At 50.5% G+C, this 27,954-nt stretch overlaps 1 protein-coding gene across 4 annotated transcripts in view; it reads left to right on the top strand.

Moving 5' to 3' along the window:
- Positions 1 to 27,954, top strand: part of TTC7A (tetratricopeptide repeat domain 7A) — a 113,073-nt gene that overhangs the window by 4,099 nt on the left and 81,020 nt on the right. For 2 of the 4 annotated variants that reach the window (XM_059134546.1, XM_059134545.1), the window contains exons 2-5: positions 4,259 to 4,422; positions 9,908 to 10,076; positions 25,744 to 25,874; positions 27,570 to 27,685. In XM_059134546.1, coding sequence (XP_058990529.1) covers positions 4,259 to 4,422; positions 9,908 to 10,076; positions 25,744 to 25,874; positions 27,570 to 27,685 — 580 coding nt within the window. Of the gene's footprint in view, positions 1 to 4,258; positions 4,423 to 9,907; positions 10,077 to 25,743; positions 25,875 to 25,914; positions 26,945 to 27,569; positions 27,686 to 27,954 lie in introns of those variants that run through there. The other 2 variants (XM_059134547.1, XM_059134548.1) reach the window with 2 other exon arrangements.

Below are 27,954 nucleotides of genomic sequence, written 5' to 3'. Positions count from 1 at the left end.
AGCTCTTTTGAAAAAACAAAACCACCATACTATTATCACCCCCACCCCCACTGTTAAAATCTAATGATTTAATTTTACAGTTCATTTGCTACAATTGGGTTCCTACATATTGCATTTGCTTAGTAGTTTGGGTGCCTCTTTTCTCCCGCAGTATTTTTTTTTGTGTGTGAAAATCTCAAACATTCGGCAAAATTAAGGTGTACTTTCTTTATCACTTGTCTGCCCCTCTATCTATCTAGCCATCCATCTAGAGTCTCCTAATCTATAGTCACCCCCATCTCTCTTTTTTTTTTTTTTTTTAACCTGAACTGGAGATTGGTCTGAGCGTTTCTTCAGTTGGCGTTAGAGGGGGTGTGTTTGAGGCAGGTGGCCTCTCACTAGTTTTGGCCTCTTCCTCCTCTCGCTGTGGTTACAAGTTCCCAGCCCTCTGCGGTCCTGCGTGGTAAGCAGCTGCAGAGACCACTGTGTCCCCGTTTGACTTCGTGGGGAAGGGCGTACCTGGCTGGACCCAGGTTTCTGACTGCAGATCGGCAGGCTGGGGAGATGGGGCACCACCCTGCAAATGTGGTTTCTGGGGAAGGGGCAGGTATCTATGAAGTGGGTCCCTGGAACTTAGCACCCTGAGAGCAGATGGGAAGGTAGCTGCTAGAAGCCTTCAAAACCAGGTGGGTGGGGAGTCTGAGGGGCCTCAGTGGGGGCCTCCTCGGGGCCTCTGCCCAGGGTAGGCGGCTGGACTGGGTCGCACGAATCCCTACTCAGGCTTCCAGAATCTGTTTCACTGTCAGGAAGGGGAGAAGCTGCAACACTTTACCCAAATCGGGATAAGGAGTAGGTTTCAGACAAGATGACAAAGAGTCATATTTTACCTTCAGAGAAGGAATAATGGGAAAGCCTCAAAACCACCTGGATTCTTATTGAACAACTGGAAATCTAGAACTTTTAATTCTAAAATAGTCTTCAGTCTCATAGACTGGCCAGTTGGGAATGGTGGGATGCTCAGAGGAAGGGGAAGGATGGCAGAGTAGAGAGGGAAGTGATGTGGGCAAAGAAGAAAAGAAAGTCAGTTCAGTTCCCAACACCTGCTGAATGTCTGTTAAACCAAACACAGACTCTGTGTGGGGGGTGAAGGGCAGGGGTGGGGGCGGGGCAGGGAGTGGTGCACAAGAGGCGTGAGAAGGCCGGGAAGTGTGAGTTTACAGAACAGTCTGAAACTTACAGGTATGTGACAGTAAGAACAATTCTTATCCCTGCCTTTGGAATTGCTACTGGAATTCCTATTTGGAAGTCCTATTACTTGGAACTACTATTACCTTTGAACGTACTGTTCACAGCCCTTAGACTTCTTTATTTCTAAACCACCAGGAGCTCTGGTCTGCATGGGCTGCAGGGCAGACAGCCGGTCTGCCTGCATCATACCAACGAATGTGGTATGATGTTGTTGTGGGCTGGGACCATAGCAATATTACATATCTTTATTATCATCTATAAAATGGTAGTAATATCCACCTTTTAGGGCCGTGCAGATCAAAGGATACTATACAGTAAAGTAGTCGGCACCCAGTAGGCCCTCAGCAAACACTGCCCTCCCCCCTTTTGCAGTGAAAGAGACTCTATGGTCAGGGCAGTGCTTACTTTCGTGTCTTTTTTGTTTTTTAATTCCCAATTTGTTGGGCTCTGATACTTTCATAAGATACACAAACTGCTGCCTCTCATTTTTTTATTATTCAAGTCAACAGATTCTAAAATTATTTTGTCACATTATAATCAACTGGGTGACAGACACAGATCACCCCAGTCCACCCACCACACTTGGAGCAGCATGTGTTCAGAGGATATGCCCCTTCTTTTGAGGAGAGGAGTGTGCCCTGGGGAGTATTTCCAGATTCAGGGTTGCTGGGGAGGAAGCTGGTTTCTCTGGGCTTGAAAGGAACAGCAGAGCCAGCTCCTGCCATTGGGTGGTGGAGGCAGAACCTGGTGGGGAGCTGCAGATGAGCGAGAAACCAGCCCAGCAGGACTATGGAGGGAGATACACAGTTCCCTCAAAAGGAGTGGGTTCCTAACTCTCCTCTGGTTGAACAGGTGCAAACCAGGTTGGAGAAGGAGAGCCCCAGGCCTGGTGGCCCACAGCTCTGGAATACTGCTCAGGCCCCCACTGCTTAGCAAACCAGCCCTCCTCCTAGCTGAGATTTGGAAAGGGAAAAGATTGGCTTTCATTCTTGAGTTGACTTAGATTTTATTTATTTTTATTTTTTTATTTTTTAAAGATTTTATTTATTTATTTGACAGAGAGAGAGAGAGAGATCACAGAGAGGCAGAGGGGCAGGCAGAGAGAGGGGGATGCGGGCTCCCCGCTGAGCAGAGGGCCTGATGTGGGGCTCAATCCCAGGACCCTGGGATCATGACCTGAGCCGAAGGCAGAGGCTTTAATCCACTGAGCCACCCAGGTGCCGCTCAGATTTTATTTTTGCCTAGATAATATAGTCCCATGGGTCAACCTTCCAAAGGGACCAAAAAGTAAAGAGTGAAAAGCCTCTTTCCATCTCTGCCACCTTCCCCGTAAGCCAGGAAGGCCATCGGGATATGTGTGTATACCATCACGTGTTTATACATAAACACACGTTTGCGTCTGCTGTGTGCCCTCTGCTTTCTTAGTGATTTGTCTTGGAGTTCATTCTCCAACAGCGCAGACAGACCTTCTCATTCCTTTCCGTGGCAGTGTGGTGTCCCTTTTTATGGAAGTGCTGTGCTTTATTTAATCAGCCTCCTGTCGATGGACATAAAAGTTATCTCTAATTTTCTACTATTATAAATAACGCTGAGTGACTTTCTATATCAGTCATTATACACACGTGCCAAGACCTCCCTCTGTAGCAGTGGGACTGTGGAGTCGATGGGGTGCACGTAGTTTTGATACAAATCATCAGGGTCTTTTGAGAGGTCCCACCCACTTCTGCACCACCAGGGACAGAGGTTAGCTTTGACAAGAACTTTTTTGGGCAGTTCCTCCAAATGTTAATTTTCGAAATCACGGGACGGACAGCCAAGGATCACTAATAGACTGTGGCATCCTCAGAGGGAAAATCTCCAGGGACCATTCTCTGGGATCTGGGCTTTCAGGCTGTTCTCTGTGGGGAATTTCCTCTCCGTGGAGAGACTCTTCAGAGGCCTGCAATTTGGAGTCCGTGGGTTTGAGCTGTGAGCAAACTGCAGGGGTCCTGAGAGTAAGGAGTAGTATTCCCGGGTGGGTCTAAGAACGCCATCCTGGCAAGTAGAAAGAGCTCTGGGAAGGCTGGGGACCAAGCAGACCTTCCTGGAGGCATTTTCGATTGGCCCGTGACTCCCCGAGCCTCTTGGCTTCCTCACCCAGCCGTGGAGAGGGTCCAGTTCTCTTGGCAGAAGTTCCCAGTATGCTGGGAACTTCTGTTGGGTGGTGGGCCTGGTCCTCACCCTGGTTTCAGGGAAGGGGCAGCGAACCAGTCACACTGAGCACAGCCACCAAATGGTGGTCGTGAAACCACATGTGATCTCAGAGCCCTGGGGATCCCACCCATTCCCCGGGTCGACGCTGCTGTGGTGGTCACAAGCCTGGAGGTTTCAGTGCTGTGTGGGGAGGTGGCAGATAGAACCAAACAGTACAAATTCCCCTGCCAGGCAGTGAGGTTTGGAGATAGGCTGACATATGGAGAGAACTCCAGAGAGTGCCAGGACTGGACATGTCCATGGATTTGCCCTGCTCCATCAGTGCATCTGCTGCCCACCTTAACTCTTTGCTTTCATTGCTAGGTTATCCCTGGTTATGGTAAAATACTGTAAAAATACAGAAAACCAACTCTGGTTATACGGAAATTGGGAGCTCATGAAAATGCATTAAGTTGCTTCCGATATTTTTCTTCTTGGGCTGTTTTTGGGGGGGATTTCTTCTTGGAGTAAGAACTTGCTACCCACAGTGGGGCATTGGTGTGACTTTGTCCCTCATTTTAAATTCTGAAATTCTGGGAATTTGTCCTAGGTATTGGGAACTTTGCATCCCCAGCCACTAAACTACAGAAAATAAACACAGCAGTTTGTGCTGTGAGTATGATAGAATGGCTGTGTTTTGACTCTCAAGGCTGTTTAACTTTATGAAAACTGGGTCTTTATTTCTTTTCTCAGATTCGGGCTGCTTCTGTGCTGGGGTGGGATAGCCGGGTGGCTACAGGGACATGGGCTAGTGTCAGGGGATCTGCCGTGTTCAGGGGATCCCTGCCCTGTTTTTCAGATGACATTGGGAAGTTGCTCCTGGCCGAGGCCCTCCTGGAGCAGTGTTTGAAGGAGAACCACGCCAAGATAAAAGACTCCATCCCTTTGCCTGAGAAGAATGAGCCGAAGATGAATGAAGCCAGAAACCACCTGAGTAGTATCCTTAATCACGGGAGGCTGTCTGTAAGTGGGCAGCCCCCTCCTCTCCTCTCTGTCTTGCCTCCCATCTGTTGGTGTGCAGGGTCCCTGGCTCATTGGGTCATCTGAGCAGCAAGGCCCCCTAAAGGGTTGGCTCCGCACTGTTCAGCGCAGCAGCTGCCTGCGGCGTGTGCTTCTCCAGTACTCGCAATGGGGCCAGTCCAACCTGAGATGTGCTGTAAGTGGAAAACACACGCTGGAATCTGACCATGTAGCACAAAATGAGGAGTGTTCAAGATGATTCATTCTTTATACTGATTATGTGTTCAGATGACAATATTTTGGATAGACTAGATTAAATAATATATCCTATTAATATTAATTTCACCTAGTTTTGCCTTTTATTTGATTTTTTAGAAATATTTCTTTTTAACTATATTTTTAAAGATTTTATTTATTTGTGGGGAGAGAGAGTAAGAGAGCAAGCAAGCACAAGGGAGACAAGCAGGCTGTCCACTGAGCTTGATCCCAGGGCCCGGGGCTTGATCCCAGGGCCCCAGGTTCATGACCTGAGCCAAAGACAGTTACTTGACTAAGCCACCCAGGCACCCTATTTTTGCCTTTTTTAGTGTGATTAGAAGATTTTACTAGGAAAACTTAAATTATACATGTGGTTTATGTTACAGTTCTATTATACAATGCTTGGTTGAGCTAGTATGTGCCTGGTCCTTTTGCTCTTTGGGGGTTCCAGGGAAATAAGACCTCAGTGAGCCCATGATTTAGTTGGAAACAGGCAAACATGTCTGGCTACTGACAGAAGAGCTCAGTAACAGGGCAAGCCTGTTTAAATCTATGTGCATTTATTGAGCACCTACTGTATAAAAGGCACCAAGGGAAGTATCGTCCACTCTCTCCAGACCTTTGCTGCTTCAAGCATACCTGTGGTATGGGTATCATCCAGGGAATGCAAAATCTGGGTCAGAATCCTTGTGTTAACAAGCTGTCCTGGCAATTTCTTGTATACATTAAAGTCTGAGACTGGTCTGGATTACAGTGTATCCTGAGTTGTAATAGAGGTATGGGTACATCATTAGAGAACCAGACAGGACATGATTTTTTAAGAGATGTTCCAGAGTAATAGATTAATTGACTTAAACATCTATGGTGGGACACCCGGGTGGCTCAGTCACTTAGGCATCTCCCTTCAGTTCAGGTCATCATCCCAAGGTCCTGGGATCGAGTCCTGTATTTGGCTTCTTGCTCCGTGGAGAGTCCGCTTCTCCCTTTGTGGGCTGTTCCTCCTGCTTGTGCTCATACTCTCTCTTTCTGTCTCTCTGAAAATTAAATAAATAAAATCTTTTTTAAAATGGCTTTTATGGTGACTGAGGGCACAAGGCATTGTACTCTGAGGGTACTAAAGATGAATCCAGTGTGGAGCCTGCTCTCAGGCAGGTTGCAGGTTTACTGGAAAATAAGTCCTCTTGGCAGATTATCCTTGATGGACTGTGACACATGCCACAGCAGTAATGTACGTGAGGGGCAAGTTCGAGGGGGCTACTGCTTAGGGTGAGGTGGGGAGTCAACCTAGGGTGATGGTAGGACTAGAATTGGACTCTTATGGTTGGTGGGGGGACAGTGGCTGTACCTTGAAGGTTGGGGGAGAGTTCTGACATATAGAGATAGGATAGGGCATTCCAAGAAGGAAGCAGTATATCATTTCCTCTTATAAGATTCCTCTTATAAGATTTCCTCTTATAAGATTTTCATTAAAGTACATCAAACAGCGGGATCAAAAGGAACAGTGAGAAATTAGGTTATGGAGGTACTTTGGGGCCAGGAAGTGGGGACTGAAATACCAGGCCAAGAAGTGTGGGGCTTTTTTTGTGGTGGAAGTGTATGGGGAGTTTAAGGATATTGCCTTCAGACTCCTCAGCAGGGATGACTATAGGAGTGGGAGGTTTTGTATTGCACTAATAAACTAGCTCTTTGACCTGGAGAACCTCCCTTGACCTCTTGGGCCCTCCAGTTCCTCATCTGCCAATCAAAAGGGCTGGACTGGATTAATGGATCCCAAGCTTCCTCCCTCCAAAACCCCTTTTAATTTTGTTCCTTTTCCAGACTCTGTTAACTATTTAAAATTGGGTTTTGTTTTTTTTTTTTTATTTGTGTGAGAGAGAGAGCGAGCAAAAGCAGAGGCAGAGAGAAAAGCAGGCTCCCCGCTGAACAAGGAGCCTGATGTGGGACTCGATCCCAGGACCCTGGGATCATGACCTGAGCTGAAGGCAGCGGTTTAACCGACTGAGCCACCAGGGATCCCTAAAAATTGTTTTTACAGTAAAACAACTTGGGCTTATTGTTAACAAGTCATTAAATAAGCAAACTGTTTGAATAATAAATAAAAGTTCTTCTTTGCCAGCCTCAAGGCCACCCTATCCCTGGAGTTTAGCGCTGGTCACCATTTGGTGTGTGCCCCACACACCTTTCTCTGTGCATTAATGAACACACATATACACACATCAGGCTTTCTTTTCTTACTAGAGCCATAGGATCCATTTTTGACCAGAACTTTCACTTGGAGCTCTCCCCATGGCAATACTTCATTCTTTGTGTTGGCTGGTAGCATTTATGTATATTATCAGGAAAACCATTTGTATGCCCAATCACCTTTCTAAAGAACAGATTTTACCATGCTTTCTTAATCAAAGACATAACACAGGCACCAGCAGCACTCAGATAGTCACAGTTATTCAGGCCAAAGCCAAAATCTTGTTGTTTATTAGGCACAATCAAATATCAAAAGTAGTTTGTGGGATTCTCTGTCTTACCCCGAAGGCCAGGGTGTGGCTGGGGGATGGTCTCTGCTGGCAGCAGATGAAGCCCCGGCTGGAGTGCTGAGTATCCCCAGTAGCTCTGATGAGGTGGGGGGAGAGGTGAGCAGGGTGGGCCCATCAGGGCAGTTTGGAACCTCCTGCCTGCGATCTCTGAGATCCTGTCTAGCTCAGTTCTAACTTTTGCTGTAACTTTGGCCGTTCCCTCCCCCCACCATAGCACCAGGCATCGGTGCCATCTCATTGGTCCTCTCCGTAACCTGCTGTGGGAGTTACTGTTATCCCCATTTTCCAAGGGAAGAAACTGAGACCCAGGAAAGGTTAGTCACTCAGCCAACACTTGGCCAGTTCTGCCCAGTAAGGACATTAAAATAAAACAAAAAAACAAATTAAAAATGAAAACAAAATAAAACAGAAAAACCAACCCAACAACAAGAAAACGACCTTCTTTTATCATCATTCCATAAAAGAGAATACATTTTGACACCAAAAAGCAAGACAGATATGCTTTCAGGGTAAAAGGAAGCTCTTTAAGTAGTATACATTTGGCATCTGAAGCACTCACTTGGTCCTTAATTTTCCCCCAGCTTGGTGGAAGCTCTGTTGGGAGCTGCCATTGGTCCAGCAGGAACCACTAGGAGCTACTCCCTGTCATCACACCCTGAAATGTGTCCTTCTGAGCTCAGCTGCCCTTCTCCACATTTACAGTGGAGCAGGATAATAATGATAATGACTCGTGCCTGTATTTATCTAACTCCTTCCTAAAGAAAAGTTCAAAGCCCTTTTCTGGACTTGGGTTACTCTGCTGCTTTTGGCATTGCTGTCATGGGAGGTGAGGGGTGGGTGTCACTGTCTCGCCCTCACCCATGGTGAAGACAAGCCCGAGCAGTGAGAAAATGGGCCTGTGGTTTGAACCAGTATGGGGAACAGCAGAATCTTTGCCCAGCAAGGGGAGACCGTGGGCCACAAGATTCTGGGAGTGCATAATTTGTGGCCCTGGTGGAGGGAGTAGGTGGCCTATTTGGGGAGACTAGCAAGTGTGCTTGAAAAATTCAGCCATGGAAGTTAACCCATAGTCAAAGAAGGTCAGGCCTACAGGGGCTGACAGGGTCCACTTGGCAGAGGCATTATAGGAGTTCAGCAGCAAAAGGAGTTCCCTGGTACTCAGGGAGGCTTCTAGGCCTTAAAAAAAGAAAGAAAAAAAAAGGAAAAAAAATAAAAAGGAAGAGGTGGGCCTGAGTAAGCTGCCAAAGGATGAAAGAAGATCTGGATAGACCAAGGGGAAGGGGGATACTGTTCCAGATAGGGAACTGTGTGTGCAAAGGCAAGGGAAAAATGTGTATTTACAATGACCAAAACACCAATGTACTAAGAGATTTTGGCTTTGCTCTGTTCCCTATCTCTTGGTTGGCTTCTGAGAGGGTAGTGGGTGGTTGGGAGTAGTGGAAGCTTTCCTGGGGACTACAGGTTCCCCAAACTCCAATCTCCCAGAAGGAAAAAGGGGTGGCACTTTCCTGCTGGTGACAGAGCCTGGGTTGGGGGCCAGCACTGTATCTCCAAGGAGCTTTGTGGACACAACTGCTGCTGGGGTTGAGAGCCGTGCCCAGAGCCTGGCCCAGAGGGGCAGTGGGTTGGTGGGGCACAGACATGGAGGCAGAGGGCTGGAGAAGTTGTCATGGAAAGCAGGGGATACTGGAGTAGGACTGGACGCATGCCCAAGGGCAGGACTTGGGGGCAGGGCTGACCAGACCTCCTGGAGCCTGAGGGAGTCCCCAAGAGTCTGTATGGAGTGAAGATTTAGTCATAAGCAGCACTGGAGAAAGGGAAGAAAACAAGTTTGAATTCAAGCACTTGACTGTGCACTTGAGATGAGGACAGTGGCCCTGCAGGCCTTGGCTCTCCTGCCTTCCTCCCTCACTGCTGATGGGGCCATTCTCCCTACCCAGGTCCTGCTGTCGCAGCTGTGGCTTCAGCCGCTGGCCCCTTACCTGCACAGCTTCTTTTCATAGCTTTTGACCTCCCTGTATATTTGTACAGATAATCATGTAAAGAGAACTCCCCTCCCAGTTATGTGAGCTTCAGGCCCCACAACATTTGGCTGGGTCCCTGATTCCCCGTTTGTGTTGAGAACCAATGCCTGAATTCCTGAGCATTAACCCGGGGCCGATGCCTGTGGGGCTTCAGGAGAGAGCAGTCTGCCTGGAGTCTGGTTGGGGGCATAAGACATGCACACACATTGGGGCGCCTGGGTGGCTCAGTTGTTAAGCATCTGTCTTCAGGTCATGTCATGATCCCAGGGTCTTGGGATCGAGCCCCAACATTGGGCTCTCTGCTCAGTAGGGAGCCTGCTTCTCCCTCTCCCACTCCCACCCCCTGTTTGTGTTCCCTCTCATACTGTGTCTCTATCTATCAAATAAATAAATAAAATCTTTTAAAAAATAGAAAAAGACATGCGTGCACACACACACACCTGCAACGATTAGGCACTCATGTAAGAATTTCATTGAGAGCCATAGTGCAGGCATGGGGAGCAGGGAACTGTCACATGTGCTGGATGGCCAGTGAGGGCTTCCCGGAGGAGCGGCTTTGGCCAGCTGGCATGGATCCAAGGGAGGAGGCAGGGGTTCATCCCAGGGTGTGGGGTGGGACTGGGGCGGGAACGTCAGGGCGGGAACCCACTAAGGGGTCTGTTGCCCTTTCAGCCACAGTACTTGTGTGAGGCCATGCTGATCCAGGGCAAGCTGCACTACATGGAGGGCTCGTACCGAGATGCCATCAGCATGTATGCACGGGCCGGGATCGATGACATGTCCATGGAGAACAAGCCACTGTATCAGATGCGGCTGCTGGCAGAGGCCTTTGTCATCAAAGGTAGGTGTGGGCCCAGTGGGGGTGCCGTGGCTCCCCACCCTCTGTGTTCAGTCCCTTGCAGTCTGGCCCCACTTGCCAGCAGCAGGTGGCCGCCATAGGCCACATGCTGTGGTGGCTGTTGGCCAGCGGCCAAGATATATAAACCCTAGTAGCACTCGGGCGCTGACCTGCCGGGCGGACACCAGCAGCGACCAGGCACGCCAGGGTGCGCCGGCGGGCGGCAGCCACCAGGCCAGATGTCAGAGGACTCAGGTTCCCACCTTGGCTCTGTCAAAAACCAGTCCCCCACCTGCACATCCCTGGGCAGGTTACCGCTTTGCCTTTCCTGGCTTAGCTGGCTTGTGTGTGGAACAGAGTTGTGATGCCTGCCCTCACTGGGGTGACCGTGACCAGGAGGCGTCCTCTGGGTCACAAGGTTGAGGGAGCCTTAAACGATGTCCCTTAAACATTGTCAGGCTGGTGCTGGTGACTGACATTGGCTGCCAGTCGGGTACCCGGTGGTTTAGAGCAGCCTGTCCCTCCTCAGGTATTTGTGGGCACCTGTGGAGGGCACCCAGGCAGGGGTGGGCAGGTCAGAGCCAGTTCCCAGAGGGAGTGGTGTTCTAGTGAGATCCCAGGCACTCACGGTCAATGATGCAGAAATTTCATAATACGGGGCTATGGATGGTGGCCTGCTTGGGACACTATTTGGTGCCCTTGAACTGACCTTGAAGGGGTTACACATTAGTAAAAGCCTGACCCCAGACCTTGTGCTTCGGGTTCCTCCTTCCCCGGATCTATGAACCCTGGGATTGCAGTGCCCTAAGGGGTGGCCCTTGGTGGCAGTGAAGTGTCCTAGGAGTCCCTCTGCCCAGATTGTTGTCAGGAGTCTTAGATGTTTGGTCGTTTCCTTATTTCAGCACCAACCAGTCCCCAGAGAAAAGTCTAGACATGCTTACGACCATAGGGGGATTGGGTGTCTGAGATGGTAGAGTGTTTGCCACCTTCTTTGATTTAGGTAGGGACATTCTCTCCATCTTACACATGGGGAAACTGAGGCCTAGAGAGGATACATACCGTGCCCAGAACTGCCCAGAGATTTGTACTGGAACCTCCCTACTGTCTCCTTAGGATCCCGGGGATTGACTGACATCTGTGCAGGGCATGGCCTACTTTGACCCTGGCTTTTGCTGGAGGGCTGTTTGTCCACCCCTGGGTCCCTTTCCCTTTGGAGAGACTGTTCACATCATGGCAGGAAGTCTGCCGAGATTGTCACCTTGGACAGACGCAGCACCAGCGTGCGGGAGGGCAGGTGACATGTGGGATGACCCATTAGGTGGAGTCTTCTCCCTGTGCGCTCTCGTCCCTTTTTCTGTGCCCTAGCATAGGCCAGTCATGGGGGCTTGTTACATTTAGCATTTGGGACTTTTGGGCCTCTTGAAAACCACTCTGCTGTGGACTCCCCAAACCTAACACCCTTCTGTGGGGGCCCTTTCCAGCACTTTCTCCTGTAGACTTGGCTCTACCTACTGCTCCCTGTTTCCTGCTCTCTACTCTTTCCAGCACGCCTCCAGCTTCTTGGGGGAACACAGTCCTGGTGCTCAGAGGTCCTGCAGGGGAGGTAAGGAGCCAAGAGCCGCCGGTGTGGGCTGCTTGGTCTCGGCCTGTGCTAGCTCCCCGCCTCTCACTGACTGCTTGTGGCCTCCCACTTACCTGCCTCCTCTCTACTCCTCCTCCCTGTCCTGTTGCAGCGACTGCGCCCTGCTGCTTGGCATGCTGAGTCTGACCTGACCCTGTGTGTGCTTGAGATCATGCATGTGGCCTCCAGGGTGAGCAGGATGTTGATTATCCTGGGTTCTGGGGAACCTCGTGGGTTTCCCCGTGCAGAGAGTAGGGGATGCGGGTGGTGGGTCGTGGGGTTATCTTAATCTCCCACAGACAGGGTGGCTCCAACAGCAGAGATTTATTTCTCAGAGTTCTGGAGGCTGGGATGTCCAAGATCAAGGTCCCGGCAGGTTTGGTGTCTATGAGGGCCCTCTGCATGGGTTGCACATGGCCACCTTCTTGCTGTGCCCTCACATGGGCTTTCCTCCATCTCTCTGTCTTCATATAAAGCCACTAATCCTATCACTCTCATGGCCTCATCTAAACCTAACTACCTCTCAAAGGCACCATCTCCAGACACCGTCGCATTGGGGTTTCGGGCTATATACAACATGGGAGCTGGTGGGAGACACAAGCGTTCAGTCTATCGAAAGGATGGTGACGGCAGAAGGCCACAGGACTCACAGAAGAATAATAGTTACGAATCCCTCCCTCCGTGCCAAGTACTCCCTGCCCTCACTGAATCCATACAGTAATCCTGAAGAGGTGGTGTTCTTTTCATTCCCTTGTTACAGATAAGGAGTTATGGTCAACAAGGTGAAGGGACGCATGGGTTCCCCTGGAAATGGCAGAGCTGGGATTGATCGAACCCGGGCAGCCAGAGCTCAGAGATGGCCCGTGGGAGGGCTGCTCAGTCTCCTGGACGGAGGCAGATCATAGAAGCAATCTAGGCCCATCCCTCATGTTCCAGACGTGCAAGCGAGGCTCATGGGAGTGGAGTGACTTACCCAGGACAGCAGCCAGCTTGTGTTTGAACTAGACTGCTCCCCCCTGAGGCAGCCTCGTGGCTGCCAGCAGTGCCTCAGGCTCTGTGCATCTCCAGGTGGCCTCCTCCAGGAGCCTGCCAGTCCAGGCCATTACGCCACAGCTCCTTTACCATTTTGTGCTGGGCTCTGCTTCGTGGTTCCACCTTGGTACCATCTAGTGGGGCAGAGGGTTTTCTCGGCACACCGGGCTGGAGGGAGGAGGATGGGGCTGTGCGTCCCTGGGGAGTCTGAAGTGGCCAGGCCCGGGGGCTCAGTGGGGGCACAGTATGTGGGTAACTCCGGTGCAGAGCTCCTGTTCTTATTAGGGGAGTCAGGAGCAGGCTCAGGGCCCAAAAGGCATAAAAATTCATGCAACTCACCCACTTTCTCCTTCATGGCAGAAGGATCTGGCAATGTGTCCATCTGAGGCAACACTCATAAGGACTAAGCCTTACTCTGAAGTCAGGGGGTTGTGGGTTAGACCAGAAGATGCTGTCTGATTCTCAGGGAGGGCCCTAGACACCAACAGAGGTGCTTGAGAGAAGGGGCACTTGTGGCAGGCTTGGGTTTCTCCTACCTGGAATGCAGAAATGGCACCTGCGCAGGTGTATGTATTGCCTGGGGCTTCCATGACCCTCCAGCTTCCATAAGGGGTTTCATCCGTGTCTCTACTCTCTGAGGTGGGAGGCAGTTGTTATTCCCACTCTATGGATGAAGAAACTGAGGCCTGTTCAAGGTCATGCAACCTACAAGTAGCAGAGCTTAGATTGATGGCTGTGGTTGTCTCTCTCACACTTGTGTCCTGCCTGTGACACAGGAGCCCCCTGGGGAGCAGATTACAGTTACCGTGGAGAGGGGTTCACGCAGACAAGGGGAGTACAGATGACACAGAACCTCTCCTGCAGAAGCCAGGGACCAGCCAGGAGGGACGATATCTATGGGCACCGTCCTTCTGTCCCTGATGGTGGCCCAGAAGAGGGCCTACTGGGCCTTGGTTAGATGGGAGGCTTCAGCCTCTCCTGGCCTCCGTTAGCCCTGTGTTGACTAAGAGCTGCAGCCTCCAGTGAAGCCTGGAACCATTGTTCCCTGGGTCCACTTAGTGTGAGCGCATCCTGGGGCAGTGGTGTTGCTGGGTGAGCTGGTCGGAAAACATCCTTTTCTGTGTCAACATCAATCACCGTGGACTGGAGTGGCAAATGTGCTGCTCTCCTACCCTGTTCCCCAGGCCCTGCAGTGGCACCCTTGTGACTTCTGTCAGCCCCCCACCCCCTGACTGAGCATGTCAGACCAGGGGAAACGCAACGTTTGAGCCCATTCCAAGTACATGTGATAGGTATTTATTTTATTTTTAAGGTTTATTTATTTATTAGAGAGAGAGCGAAAGTGAGTGCAGGATGGAGGAGAGGCGGGGCGGGGGGCGGCAAGAGAAACTTTCGGGGACTCTATGCTGAGTGCGGAGCTTGACTCAGGGCTCAGTCTCATGACCCTGAGATCACAACCTGAGGCAAACCTTGAGTGAGATGCTTAACCCACTGTGCCACCAGGCGCCCTAGTAGATACCTGATTTTATGGTGTTGCCCTGCCACCATCTTGGTTTGTTTTGGGGGAATGTCTTCCATTTATTTTGGATTTACTTTGGTTAAAAAGCAATCAAGAATAATTTGGTTTTGAGGCCCTTCTCAAAAGGTCCGTCTGCAGTGCTGCCCACCCTGTGAAGCCCTTGGCAGAGCCTGTGATTCTGTGTGCTCATGGCCCCTGACCCCGCTGAACTTGAAGCCCCTGGGGCACAGGTGGTCATTTCTTCTGCACCCCCAGGCTTCTCTCCCTCTTCTCCTTTCCTGGAGCCATTCATGCTCCAGCTGAATGAGTTCTGCTCCTGGTGTCCCATGTGATCTACAGAGTTCTGCCCCTTCACCTTTACTTGAGCTGCTGCTCGTGCCTAACAGTCCCCTTTATTGATCATGCACAGAGCTAGCCCTACGACTCCCTGCAGGCACAGTTCAGGTTCCTCTCCACCAGCAGGCTTTCTGCGGTCATAGCTGCAAACTGTAGCATTCTCTTCCTCCTTGAAGCTCATTCGGACCTTGACCAAGTCTCCCCAGTTCGAAGTCAGTATGTTCCTCCTGCCAGGCATCTGGCAACCCCTGATCCCTGGCCCATGTCTTCCTGGAGAAAGTGAAATTTGCCAGCAGGGGCTTCAGCCTGCACATGCCAGGGATGCCCGGATGAACAGTTAGGGTCCCTTCCCTTGAAGGGAGTGGCAGTCAGGTGAGCAAAGTCTGCTGCTGGTATGATGTGGCTCTGGGGGAAGCAGCTGCATTGGAGGAGGAGCTAAGTATGTGGGAGCTATGGCCAGACTGATGAGTCACAAGCTCTAACTGGTGCCACTCTTTCCTGTCCAGTCCCCGAACAGACCGACCGATCATAGCGTCAGTGGAGTCTACCACTTGGAAAAAATCAGGAAACGGAAACACCCCAGAGGTGGCTAGTCTGTAGCTTATTTCTGCGGCCTGCTGGGGGCAGGGCAATGAACTTCCTGCTGGCCATGGTGTACCAGCCATGGGGCTGCCCCCACTTCTGCTCTATGGGGAGCTCTGCCTTGACACTTGAGAGGGGCATTTGCAAAGTGCAGCTTATCAGCAGCCCACTTCCAAATGGGGGTAACATGCCTGGGATTGCCTTAAGAGTTGAGTGTTCTGAGGGTCGCCTGGGTGGCTCAGTGGGTTAAGCCGCTGCCTTCGGCTCAGGTCGTGATCTCAGGGTCCTGGGATCGAGTCCCGCATCGGGCTCTCTGCTCAGCAGGGAGCTTGCTTCCCTTCCTCTCTCTCTCTGCCTGCCTCTCTGCCTGCTGTGATCTCTTTCTGTCAAATAAATAAATAAAAAATCTTTAAAAAAAAAAAAAAAGAGTTGAGTGTTCTGAGGCCTTGTTTTCCAGGTTTGGGGTTGGTCTGGCTCTGATGCTCTCCAGAACAACCTAGGAATAAACCTTTGGACATTTGGCATCAGTTCATCTCTGTGGATAAGAAACTAGTACCAAAGGTTTATTGTTTATTGACACAAAACCATTGGCTCTAGATCCAGACCTAGAGGTTTCTGTCTCTGCAGCAGGCCTCAGGGCTCCTGTCAGCCCCCAGCCTTCAGTTTTAGTGGGTAAACAGTGGGCTGGGCTGGGGGTGCTCATGCTTCTTGCTGTCAAGCTGCATTTAGACCTGTAGCATGGGAGCCAAAGCACAGGGTCCTTCTGAGATTCCGGCGGATCAGGCCTTTCCCAGGCCCCAGCCTTAGCTCTCCATAGGATCTGGTCTTTCTGTTTCCTATGGTGTACCTTCAGTAGGAGCAGAGAATTTCCAACCCTCAGGTGCCAGGGTGGCTCAGTCAGTTAAGTGTCCAACTCTTAGAACCGCTCAGGTCTGGATCTCAAGGTTGTGAGTTCAGTCCCGTGTTGGACTCCATGCTGGGCATGGAGCCTACTTTAAAAAAAAGAGAAAATTTCCGACCCTGATTATTTGACTTGACCCTCAGCCACCTCGGATTATTGTCCACAAGAAAAACAGGCCCCTGAACTATGCTGTATTATCCAGAGGGATTGCCAGGAGTGAAGCTTGTCCTTTTTGTAGGCCTCACTGTGGACCCTAAGAAGTATCCAATGTTGGCTAATATCCTAAAGTGTTCTTCCAGATGCCCTAAAGCTTCAGCCTTCACCTCAAGATAAAATAGGCTGCATTTCAACAGGCATTACTGCCACTGTGTATCTAGAATCCCAGTTTCTTAGTTGAGAGATGGTAATTCCTCACTCAAAGCTGATCTTAACTCAGCCAGTCTTGCACTTCAGAAATTGTCCCCTCTGACATCATGCTTCTGGGGATCAGTTTCTTTATAATCAGAATTAGTGTTATAATGACAGAAATGCAACTCCAGCTAGCTGGAAAAGCAACAAGAAAAAGGAGGAAGGCACTGGAAATGAATGCACCCATGTAAATAGAAAGTCAAGATGGATAGTAGGGCATCAGGCATAGCTGGATCCAGGGGCTCCTTGTGTTGATGTCTTTCTCAGCAGCCTCCAGGTTTACATGGTTCTGTGCATAGCACTTAGAATGGCAGGAGGAGAGAGTGCCTCATTAACCTGGCTTGGTCTCATCCAGGTTTCAGAGTTGATGCCAGAGATGGGATTTCTCCACCTGAATCTTCTGCACTGAGTTGCAGGAATGGTTCCTCAAAGGAAAATCAGGTGCTCTTACCAAAGCAGGTGAAAGGTATGGAGGGCAGAATACCAGAGCTCAGGCAGCTCAAGTTACTCCAGTAGTGACCAGGTCAGCACTTGAACTCAGGCTCTCTCTGACTCCAGCATTTGGGGTCATCCCTCATGCCCCAAAATACTTTTGTTGGATTGAACCTCTGTCGCAGAGGGAAGTGAACAAGCCATAGCTGGTTGTTAGGCTTTTCCAGTTTGACTTGGAGGTGAACCTGAACTTAAGGAGGAATCATGTGCAGTTGAGTAGAAGAGGTGCCTTCCAGGTAAAGGAAAACTCCGAGGAGAAGGCCCAGGGGAAATGGAGGTGACTTGTTGGGGGTGGGTGTGGGACTGGCTGGGAAATGAGGGGGCATTGAGAGCCTTGTGGTAAAGCTCAGGGTGTCACTTTGCTGGTGTTCTAGAAGTTTGGCCCTAGGTAGCTGTGCATTGATGGGCAGGCAAGAGCTTCAGGGCCTGCACTACCAGCACCTCCAGCTCTCCCGGCTCAGCCCTACAAGCCACGCTGTTATTGTTCACCTCTCAGAAGGCTGTTCCTGGCAAATGGCTGCCTCCCCCTCGGGCCTGTGTCACTTTCGTTTCTCTGTCGCTAGCTCAGTGTGGTCATGTGAGGGAGAAAAGACCCCTCATTTCTCCAGTGATGAGTCCTGCCCCTTTTTTTGTCTTGCTCCCAGCCCAGCACCAGGGAGGCCGCCGTCCATGCTCTGGACAGGCTTGCCGCCAGCTGACAGGTGGAAGATGGGACTATCCGTGGAGGAAAAATGGCCTCGGTTCTCCCCCACATACCACAGCTAAGTGCTAAATGGTGAAGGTGCCGGGGGAAGTAAAAATGTAAAGAAAAAAACCAAAAAACCAAAACTATTTAGCAACTTTGAGAATGATGACCTGCAAATTCTCTTCTCCTCACTCATTGAGTTTTTCTTTTTGTTTTTCTGTTCTCTTTCGGTCAGTGCAACCCCAAGCTATTCTGCTCCCACCTGGGAACTTGTGGCTTATTGAAACTTTTGAAAATAAAGACACCGGACTGCTCCTAGGGGCAGAACATAGTGGCATATTTGGTTTGGATTTTTTTTTTTGTAGTCCTGGTATGGCAGGAATTAGCTGTTGATTTTGGCTTCCTTTGCAAAGGGGCGTGGGTTGCTGGCCTTGTGGGGAAGCGGGTCAGGACCCTGGGTGCTGCTGCCCTGCCCCCACACCGCAGTCCTGGGAGCCAGGGCCTGGCCTCCAGAGGGAGAGAAACCAGTGGCGGGGAATGCTGCTGGGGCATCTCAGAAGGGACTAGGCGTGTTCTTTGTGCATGCACCTGGCCTTTGCTGAGTGCCTTCCTGGGCTCGGGGTGTGGAGTGCTGCTAGACTTTGAGGTGGGTAGTCGAGGCCCGAGTACCGACATGAAGACGGCTATAACTCAGCCATCAGATATGCACGTGAAAAGTGGGCCACCAGGGTGGCCCAGAGACTTTCGGGAACCCCTGGGGGGTCACAGCAGGTAGGGGGAGACACAGGGAGTCTGGGCCAAGACAGCAGACAGTGTTGAAACCAGAAGACCTGGATTTAGTGTGGACTCTAGTACTTTTATCGGGGGATTGTTGAAAGGAGTCTCTCCTCGAATTAGAGGTTTCATTTGTCACTCCAGGGAAGGACCAAATCCCTCCCAGAGAGGTCACTATGAGCCTGACTTAACATTCTCAGAGAGCATGTGTGTTCTCATCTATACAATATCATCGGATTTCAATTTCACCATCCCCCATGAGGTGGACGTTGGTAGTGATCCCATTTTGTGTTTCAGGAAACCAAGACTTAGGTCTCTATACACATTTTGGGTATATACTTCCAGTCTTTTTTCCTGTAGGTTTATATGTGTTTTTTGTTTGTTTGTTTGTTTTTTGTTTTTTGTAAAACAAAAATAAGTTCATACAATCATATTTTATAATCTTTAAAGTGAGTATTTTTTTTAAAAGATTTTTATTTATTCATGGACAGGGAGAGATCACAAGTAGGCAGAGAAGCAGGCAGAGAGAGAGAAGGGGGGGAAAGCAGGCTCCCTGCTGAGCAGAGAGCCTGATGTGGGACTTGATCCCAGGACCCTGAGATCATGACCTGAGCTGAAGGCAGAGGCTTAACCCGCTGAGCCACCAGGCATCCCTAAAGTGAGTATTTTATAACCATTTTTCAATACATATCTATGGTTGCTGCTTAAAGCTTCATAGAATCTCATTGTAAGAATCTCTTGTAGTTTAGCAAGCTTGTTCCCTGTTATTGGACCTGTAGGTTAAATCTCATCTTCAGTGCTGCCATAGTTATCTTTGAAACGAAATTTTTGCATATGCCATCGATTTTATTTTTCAGTGAAAAATTCCTAGAAGTAAATTATTGGATCAAAGCATAAATAATTTTTTGGAGGCACATGGAGTCAAATTGTCCACTTTCCCCTTTTTTTCATTTTTTTAAATTGGTAAAATATACAGACACAAAAAGATGTTCAACATCACTGATCATCAGGGAAATGCAAATCAAAACCACAATGAGATTACACCTCACACCCATCGAAATGGCTAAAATTAACAATGCAAGAAACAACAGGTGTTGGCGAGGATGTGGAAAAAAAGGAACCTTCTTACTTCTTACACTGTGGGTGAGAATGCACACTGATGGAAAAGCAGTATGGAAAACAGTATGGAGGTTAAAAGTTCAAAACAGAATTACCCTGTGATCCAGTAACCACACTACTGGGGCTTTACCCAGAAGATACAAAAACACTAATTCAAAGAGATATAAGCACCCCTATATTTATAACAGCTTTATTTACAATAGCCAAGATATGGAGAAGCCCAAGTGCCCACTGATTGATGAACGGCTAAAGAGGATGTGGTAAACAGGTACAATGAGATGTCAGCATAAAATAGAATGAAATCTTGCTATTTGCAACAACATGGGTAGAGCTAGAGCATAATGCTAAGCAAAATAAGTCAGTCCAGTGCAGTATGCTTGCACTCCTACATGGAATTTAAAAAACAAGAAAGAATGAGAAAAGGGGGGAAAAAGGGAGAGACAAACCAAGAAACAGACTCTTAACTATAGAGAACAAACTGATGGTTACGGGAGGGGAGAGGGTGGGAGGGTTGGGGGAAATAGGTGAGGGGGGAGTAAGGAGTGCGTTTGTCTTGATGAGCACTGGGTGATGCATGGGAGTGTTGAATCACTCGATCGTACACCTGAAACTAATAGCACCCTGTAGGTTAACACTGTAGGTTAAAACATTGGTAAAATAGCTATAAAATAAATTAAGCATCTTAATTAATTTTTAAAGATTTTATTTTTAACTGTAGTCTAATACATGGAACATAAAATTCGCTATCTGGACCATGTTTAAGCGGACATACAACTCAGTGGTGTTACAGACATTCAGTTGTGCAGCCAACCTCCAGAACTCTATGTTGCAAAACCCCAGCTCTGTACACACCAAACATCACCTCATTGCCCTTACGAGCAGCCCCTGACAACTTCTCTTCTCCTTTCTGTCTCCATGAAGTGGCTCCTTTAGGTTCCCCAGGGAAGTAGACTGGTAGACTATTATCTTTTGGTGACTGGCCTATTTCACTTAGCATAATGGCTTTAAGGTTTATCTATGTGGCATACGCTATGTCTTTTTGAAGGCTCAGTGACAGTCCATTGTATGTTGTATGCACGTATCCCATTTTCTTTATCCATCCATCCCATCAGTGGATTCTTGGGATGTTTTAGCCTGTTGTGACTAATGCTGCCGTGAACATGGGTTTACAAATACCTCTTTGAGACACTCCTTTCAGTTCCTTTGGATCTAAACCCAGAAGCAGAATTGCTGGGTTCATAAGATAATTCTGTTTGTAATTTTTTTGAGGAACTGTCACTGTTTGCCACAGCAGCGGTACCATTTTGCATTCTCACAATGGCCCGCTTCTGAGTATGATTTATAAAGGTTCTTCCCTACCTGGTTTGAGGCTTCCTCCCTGAGGGCTGAAGCAATCACTTGCATTTCTTCCTCTCCCCCACTTACCCCACCAACCCAAGTACCTAACTCTGGGCTTAGCCTTCTGTGGGTGCCTTGTGCCATAGGGAAGGAGGGGTCCGCCAAACTGGAAAGTTCCACTGCAGAGGAAATGTGCTCTCCACCTCTGCATCTAAAGCCCAGGGCTCCAAGGGTGGAGCTTCTTGGAAAGACGCCCATCTGTGATGTGATGAGTCATCTTAGCCTGAAGAGGCGGACCCGCCTGGGTGTTGAGCCCAGGGTTAAACCAGATCAGCTTGCCTCCAAACCAAGAGTCCAGACTTAATGACTTGCCTTAACGTAAAAGCAAGCACTCTTCTTGGAAGGGGCCCTCCCTTGGCTTATAGAGCTGAGTGTTTTCACAGAAAGGCCCCTTTGCCAGTGGGACTTGAGACGCAGTGCGCTGAGATTCCTGGCAGCTCCTCGCTTCCTGCCACTCACAGGACTGTGTGACAACCACCAGGGTCCTTTGGGGGCTCGGCTCAGAAAAGGCACATTTCATCTGGGATCTAGTATTGTGGTTTGGCCACCTGTGTGGAAAGGCTCAGGAGGCAGAGGGTGAAGGGACCAACCAAAGCCCTGGAGTCCCCTTGTGCGTTTCCCATCAGATGTTTGTGGATAGGAAAATGGACCTTCGTGGGAGTCAAAAAGCAAATGTAAGGTCAAGAAGCTCCTTTTTATGGGCAGAACTGGATGATTAGGCTGTGACCCTCATTAGGAAAAGCCATTGCCAGCTCCAGGAAGCTGTTTGGTCTCGTGTATATTGGAGATCATCTCACAGGGGACCACCTTAGTGACCATAGCTCTTGTAGTTCAGTCTTTTAGTTCTCTGCTCTCACAACTGCTTCCTTTGGAGAAGGCATCCTATCCATTATTTTTGATAAGTTTTCAGCGAGGTACGCCAGTCTTAAGTATATCATTTGGTGAGTTGGACAGGTGTAATTACCCAGGTAACCAGTACCCCAGGAAAGACAAAGAACATTGCCATCACCCCCCAGAAGTTTCCCACAGGCCCTTTTCCAGTTGGTTCTCTCTCTACCCCCAGCCTCAGTTCCCCCAGCAATGATGGGTGATTGGTTGGTTTCTATTACTACAGATTATAATTTTGCCCTTTTTTGAACATGCATGGACTTTTTCGATATCTGGCATCTTCTGTGCAACCTGATTTCTTGGAGATTGATCCATGTTGTATGTATATCAAGAGTTTGTCCTTTAGTTTATGTCTGAGCGGTATTCTGTTGTATACATCTGCCACAGTTTATGAATTCAGCAAAAACCATTTTCTAAGTGGAGCAGGAGAAAGCCTGTGGGCTCTCCTCCATGTAAGTGAATGGGTGCCTTCACCCACTCACCAGTCACCAGGCCCTGCTCTCACTGGGTGCCCAGAGTAATCACAAATGGGCAGAGAGGAATGGTTCCAGGGTGGTAAAAACGCATGCGCAAAGGAGAGGCAGGGCCAACGTGCTGCTGGTTCTGAAGTCAGGAGGCGTAAGAAGGCCTCAGAGAGGAGAGGTTTCACAGCAAGTGTTCCAGGAAAATGGGACTGAGAATTTCCAGAGAAGCATGGCGGAGAGGCCCCTGCTGGGCGTGGAGGGAACAAATGAAGTGATGGCTGGTGATGCCTGTCAGGAAGATGTCCCTTAGCTCAGCACTTTGCAGTGGTCAGCCCGCTGGAGGCAGCCTGGCCGGCCAGGCGGCAGGCATCCTCCTTCCCAGGTCTGTACCCAGCTGTGGGGAAGTGGGGAGCTCAGCCAACAGCGTGTCTCCCTGGGAAGCCACAGAATGACCGTGTTGAAACAGATCCACCGTAGGGCTTCTGGAATGTCTGCATCCTCCTGCCGTATGCGTTGGTCTCCCAGGCCAGGCCTCTGAACAGTTGATATGTCCCACCTTCCTGCAGGGTGGACAGGCCCTGCAGCTGGGGAGGGGGGTAGGGCCGGCACCAGCAGTGAGCCATGGTGCCTGCCTTCTGCCTTCTCTCTGCGTCTCCTCCAGGACTCCCACTTTTCCCTCCGCCCCGTTTAGCACAACGTGAGCGAGGTCCTCCTGGTCGTGAGTCATTTGGCAAGGAGACATGGTGACACTCAGTGACCCTGGTCACTGAGTCTTTATGTTGAGCAAGGGCCTTCACCTTCTGTGCCTGCCTTCGCCTGGGCCGAGTCACCCCAACCTTTGGATCCATTCACGCCACAGTCTGGCAGAGGGCAAGGTCACTGAATCCATATGAGTTGGGATCTTGCCAAGAAAAACGAGAATGCCTTACCTTGTATTTGCTGCTAGGTACTTTGTACTTTGTCTGGCAGGGTCAGGCTTGCCCGGTATTCTGCCAGCCAGCCAGTGCTTGCTGAATGCCCACTGTGCACCAGTTGGTGAAAAGATGAGTGTGAGATGGTTGTGCCTTGAAAAGTGTGCAGCCTGGGCGCACGTGTGAAGAAGTAAGCATAAGAAATGGTGGGACAGGAGTGTGTCAGGCAAACACTGAAGCCCCAGGAGGGAATGATTGGTCATACCAGGGTATATTAGGAGGGGCAGAAGGTAAGTGGTAATTTGGGGTGGACTTGGGGGGTTAGGTGCAGGAGTGGGGGATGCATTCCAGGTAGGAGGAACAACCTTGAACAAGGTCAGCAGCCGGAAACAGGAGGTTGGGTGTGTCTGCGGCAGCTCTGGTGTCATAGCTCCGGCTGCTCTAACAGAATACAGACTAGAAGGCTCATACACAATACGTTTATTTCTCACAGCTCTGGAGGCTGGAAGTCTGAGATCAGGGCACCAGCGTGCTTGGGTTATGGGGAGGACCCTCTTTCGGGTTGCAAGCCACTGATTTCTTGCTGTCATCACATGGTGGAAGGGGTGAGGCCACTCTCTGGGGTCTTTTTAATAAGGCTACGAATCCCTTTCATCACCTCCCACAGACAGACCCCTGCTTCTCATACCCATGACCTTGGACACTAAGTTTTCCACATAGGGACTGGGGGTCGGGGCACAAACATTCAGCCTGTAGCACATGGTGAGTGACAAGGATGGCCCAGTGACAGGGATGGAATCCTGGAGGGGCTGGTGCAGAGCACCAGGAGTCTGGACATCATCCTGTAGCACTGGGGACCCTGAAGGTTGAAGCGGTGGAGTTCTGGAAGCATCACCCTGGGAGCAGGGCACAGGACGCGTTAAAACAAGGCTGGAGGCAGGGGCCGTCCACTAGGGAGGTAAAGCCTGAAACGAGGGAGGCAGAGAAGGGGAAGGGAAGTGTTGAGGGCACCATCATCAGTTGGCTGTTGGGGCGTGGGGCGGGAGAGAGCTGGGGTTCTATCCCTACAGCCCCTCCAGTGGGTTCCTCCTGAGTACTGTTCCTCCTGTTGTGTATGACGTACCGCGGTGACGCGAAGGTGAGAGAGCAGGCTTCTGCCCGTGAGGAAGCAGCAGTCCAGGATAGCACTCTCTAGTCAGGGCTGTGCGTGAGTCACATGTGACAGAAACACAGCTGAGACTGACTTGACCCAAAACGGGGTGGGGTGTTACGGCTCGCGTACTGGGACGTTTTGGGGGTAGAGCCTCGGACAGGTACTCAGACGATGTCGTTAGGGATCTGCCCTCTTCAGTCTGGTCTCATCTTGACTCTAGATTTTTTTTTTTCCCATGACTATGAACTTATTTAGTCTTTTCCTGGCCTTAAAAGAATCCAAAACAGATGCAAATATAGTTGTTTTCCTTTATAGCGCTCTCTGCTAATGAGCACAATAGTGCCTTCTTGGCTTTTGACCCTTTCTTTGGTGCATTTTGTTCTTGTTTGAGGCGGTTTTATGTTTTTGTTTTTGTTTTTGCTTTAGAGCAATGATTTTACTTTATTTTATTTTAAAAAATTAATTGTGGTAAAAAACAATAAATAACAAAACTTTGTAAGCATGTGCCAGTGTACAGCTCAGTCACGTGAACTGTATTCACATTATGTAGCCTTATTTTAAGGCAGGTTTTCCCTAGCATTCACAGGCTGGCGAACTCCCAGCTTCCCAGCCCCAGTGGAAAGAGTACACTTCCGGGGCCCCATGCTCATCGGCTCTGCCTGGGAGCTGGAGTGGGGTCCTTGCACTCGGATGCTGCAGGAGGGCCCCTCACGGGGAAGGCGAGGTGTTGGGGCCGGAGAATGGAAGTGGGTTCCTGGAGGGCAAAGGCAGCAGCTGTCCGCTTCCTGCAGGCTGACCCGTGCGTGGATAACTTAGGCAAGGTTGAAACTGGTTCTGTGGAAGGGTGCCACAGTGCCACTGTGCAGTGCGGCCTGGCTCCAGCTTCTGTTGTGTGCAGATACTAGGGACCGCAGTGGTGGTGCAGAAAGGCTCATGATTTGCTTTCAGTGGGCGGGGGAGCGGGGGCAGTGCGGGGAGAAGAGCTGGGTGTCAGCGCCCGCAGTGCAGCATAGAGATGCTGAGTGCTGGGGAGTGGGTGTCTCTGTCCAGTGCCTTGGGAGGAGGGTCAGGAATGGTTCCTGGAGGAGCTGGCCTGGAAGGATAGGCAGCAGTTGGACATGGGGGTGCAACGGTGTGGTTCCCTGTGCCGGGTTTGGGGGTGCCCGCTGTCAGCCTGCAGCTTGAACCCAGCCACTGCCAGTACCACCGCTTTAGCCTCCTCCTTCCCTGCCTTGGACCTTGCCCCCCACTGGCTGCTCCTGAGCCTGGGTTTCCGGGGGGTGAGCTCACCCTCGGGCCCATGGACAGGGCCCGTGGACAGGGCCTGGGGTGGGGGGTGGGGGGGTTCGGGGCAGGGCAGGTCTGAGGTGCCGTCCTCCTCCCGCAGGCCTCTCCCTGGAACGCCTGCCCAACTCCATCGCTTCCCGCCACCGCCTGACCGAGAGGGAAGAGGAGGTGATCACCTGCTTCGAGAGGGCTTCCTGGATTGCTCAGGTGTTCCTGCAGGAGTTGGAGAAGGTGAGCTGGGACCACGGTGTTCTGCTTCCAGCTGCCTCCATGGAGGGCCTGTCACAGCAAGCCCCCACTAAGCCCGTGGGTGGCCCTTTGTGCCTTGGAGAAAGGCAGCTTCTCCCACCAGGGTGGCCCTCTGACTCTCAGCTCCCGAGCACCTCCTCCTTCAGGACACCAACCCTGGGCCCCCCTAGCCGGCCTTCTAGCCCCTATTAACCATCTACTGAACAGGATGCCTGGGCACCACCCCCGGAATTCTCCCCAACAAGAGATCAGAGCTATACTCCTACACTCCCAGGGTCAGAGCCCGGAGACGTTTGAGCCTCACCTGCTTTGGCAGGTGCCAGAATGTCAACCCAGCACCTGTCTTGTGACAGGCCCTTGTGGAGGAATCATCCCTGGGCCAGGCCGATTTCCCCCACAGCAGGCTTTCTCAGCCCCAGCATTCTCAACATTGGGACCAGACCAGTATTTGCTGTGTGGGGCTGCCCAGGGGTTATAAAATGTTCAGCAGCATCCCTGGCCTCTACAGATGACAACAGCCAAAACGGGGTGGTCACCAAAAATGTCTCCAGATACGCCAAATGTCCCTGGAGGGTAAAATCACATCCCTGTTGAGCGTCACTACCCTAGCGTCCCTCTGCTTGGTTGGATTTTAGGAGGAAGGGAGAAGTGACTGGGGGACTCGGGGAAAACAGTACTTGAGCTGCATTCCCTGGGAGAAGTTGGCCGGGAGGCTTGGCCTGCGTGAGTTGACCTCTGCCAAGGTCACGTGGATGCCGGCTAGACAGCAGTGTTTTAGGAGCCCTTCCCACTGGAATTGCCTATGGTTTGGAGAAAACTTCTGTGGAATAGGTCATCTCCCATTCAGTTGGAAGTTGCGATGATGGGCTGTGATGGTGTGCAGGGCTAAAATCAGGGCCCTGTGGCAGTGGGCAGACAAATGGGCCTTGGGAGCTACTTATCTCGGGTTGGGGGAGGGCAGGCCGTGAAACCCTGTGCATTCTCAGAAATGCTGTGTGTCCCTCCTAAGACCCAGCTCCAAGCTCCAAGGAACTTAAGAAGCTCTTCTAAAGGTAAGGGGACAGCTCATTGACTTGTTTCTTGGTTCAGGGAAGGGAGGTAACAAGGGGCAGGCAGGCCTATCTCTATGGGACTGGGTGACCCTCTTAGAGCTGAGGCTTGAGGACTATTCAGTTAATAATGCAACTGCTGCTCACGTTTTCCTGGAAGCTGGGGTCTTTGCCGTTGGGCTATTCTGACTTTCCGTGGCTACATGGCAGAGTCAGCACCTGGTATATGGTAGGCCTTCAAGGGTTTGTTGAATGAGTAGACCAAGAAGTCGTAGAAATAGCCTGAGCCTGTAAATGGCCAAACTGAAGTTCGAGGTCTAGGTGTGTGCTGGCTTTGTGACCTCAGTCACATTCTGAGCCTCAGTTTCCACATCTATGAAATGCAGACAAAACCAGCTTTGCAGGACTGTTGTGGGCATCAGCATTAGGATGAGGAGAGCGTGTTTCAGACGTATGTTAAACGAAAGCCAGTTAGGTTGCGTATGGTCTGAGAGTGGCACAGGGCGTGCCTCTGAGGTGTCTAGGGACGCGGTCTGGTGATGGGGCTGCCGTATCCGCCAGGGCTGACTTTCACTCTAGCCCCTCTGATAGAGAACTCTGAGACAGTGGCTCTGTGTTCCCTTCCCAGATCACAAGTAACACCACGTCACGGCATCTGAAAGGCTCTCACCCAGTCGACTATGAGCTCACCTACTTCCTGGAAGCCGCCCTCCAGAGCGCTTATGTGACAAACCTGAAGAAGGGGTAGGTCGCTGGCAGCTGAGTGGGACCTGGACGTTTCTCTCGGGGCCGAGATGCTTCTGACTCTGGTCATGTTACATCTGGCCTCTCTGATCTGGGTGTGTGTGGTGTCTGCTCTCTCCAGAGGAATATTAGGGGCTGGTCTGTTCCCGTCTTGTCAGGCTGAATAGACAGAGGTACACACCTGGGGAGGGGGACAGTCCTGCCCCAGCTGGACCCCTGGCCTGGAGGAGGCCTGTGCGCCCCTTCTCTGTCTCCATTCTCCCCTCACT

Source organism: Mustela lutreola, chromosome 9, assembly GCF_030435805.1.
Source record: "Mustela lutreola isolate mMusLut2 chromosome 9, mMusLut2.pri, whole genome shotgun sequence".
Lineage (NCBI taxonomy): Eukaryota > Metazoa > Chordata > Mammalia > Carnivora > Mustelidae > Mustela > Mustela lutreola.
This window is presented reverse-complemented; position numbering and strand designations above follow the sequence as displayed.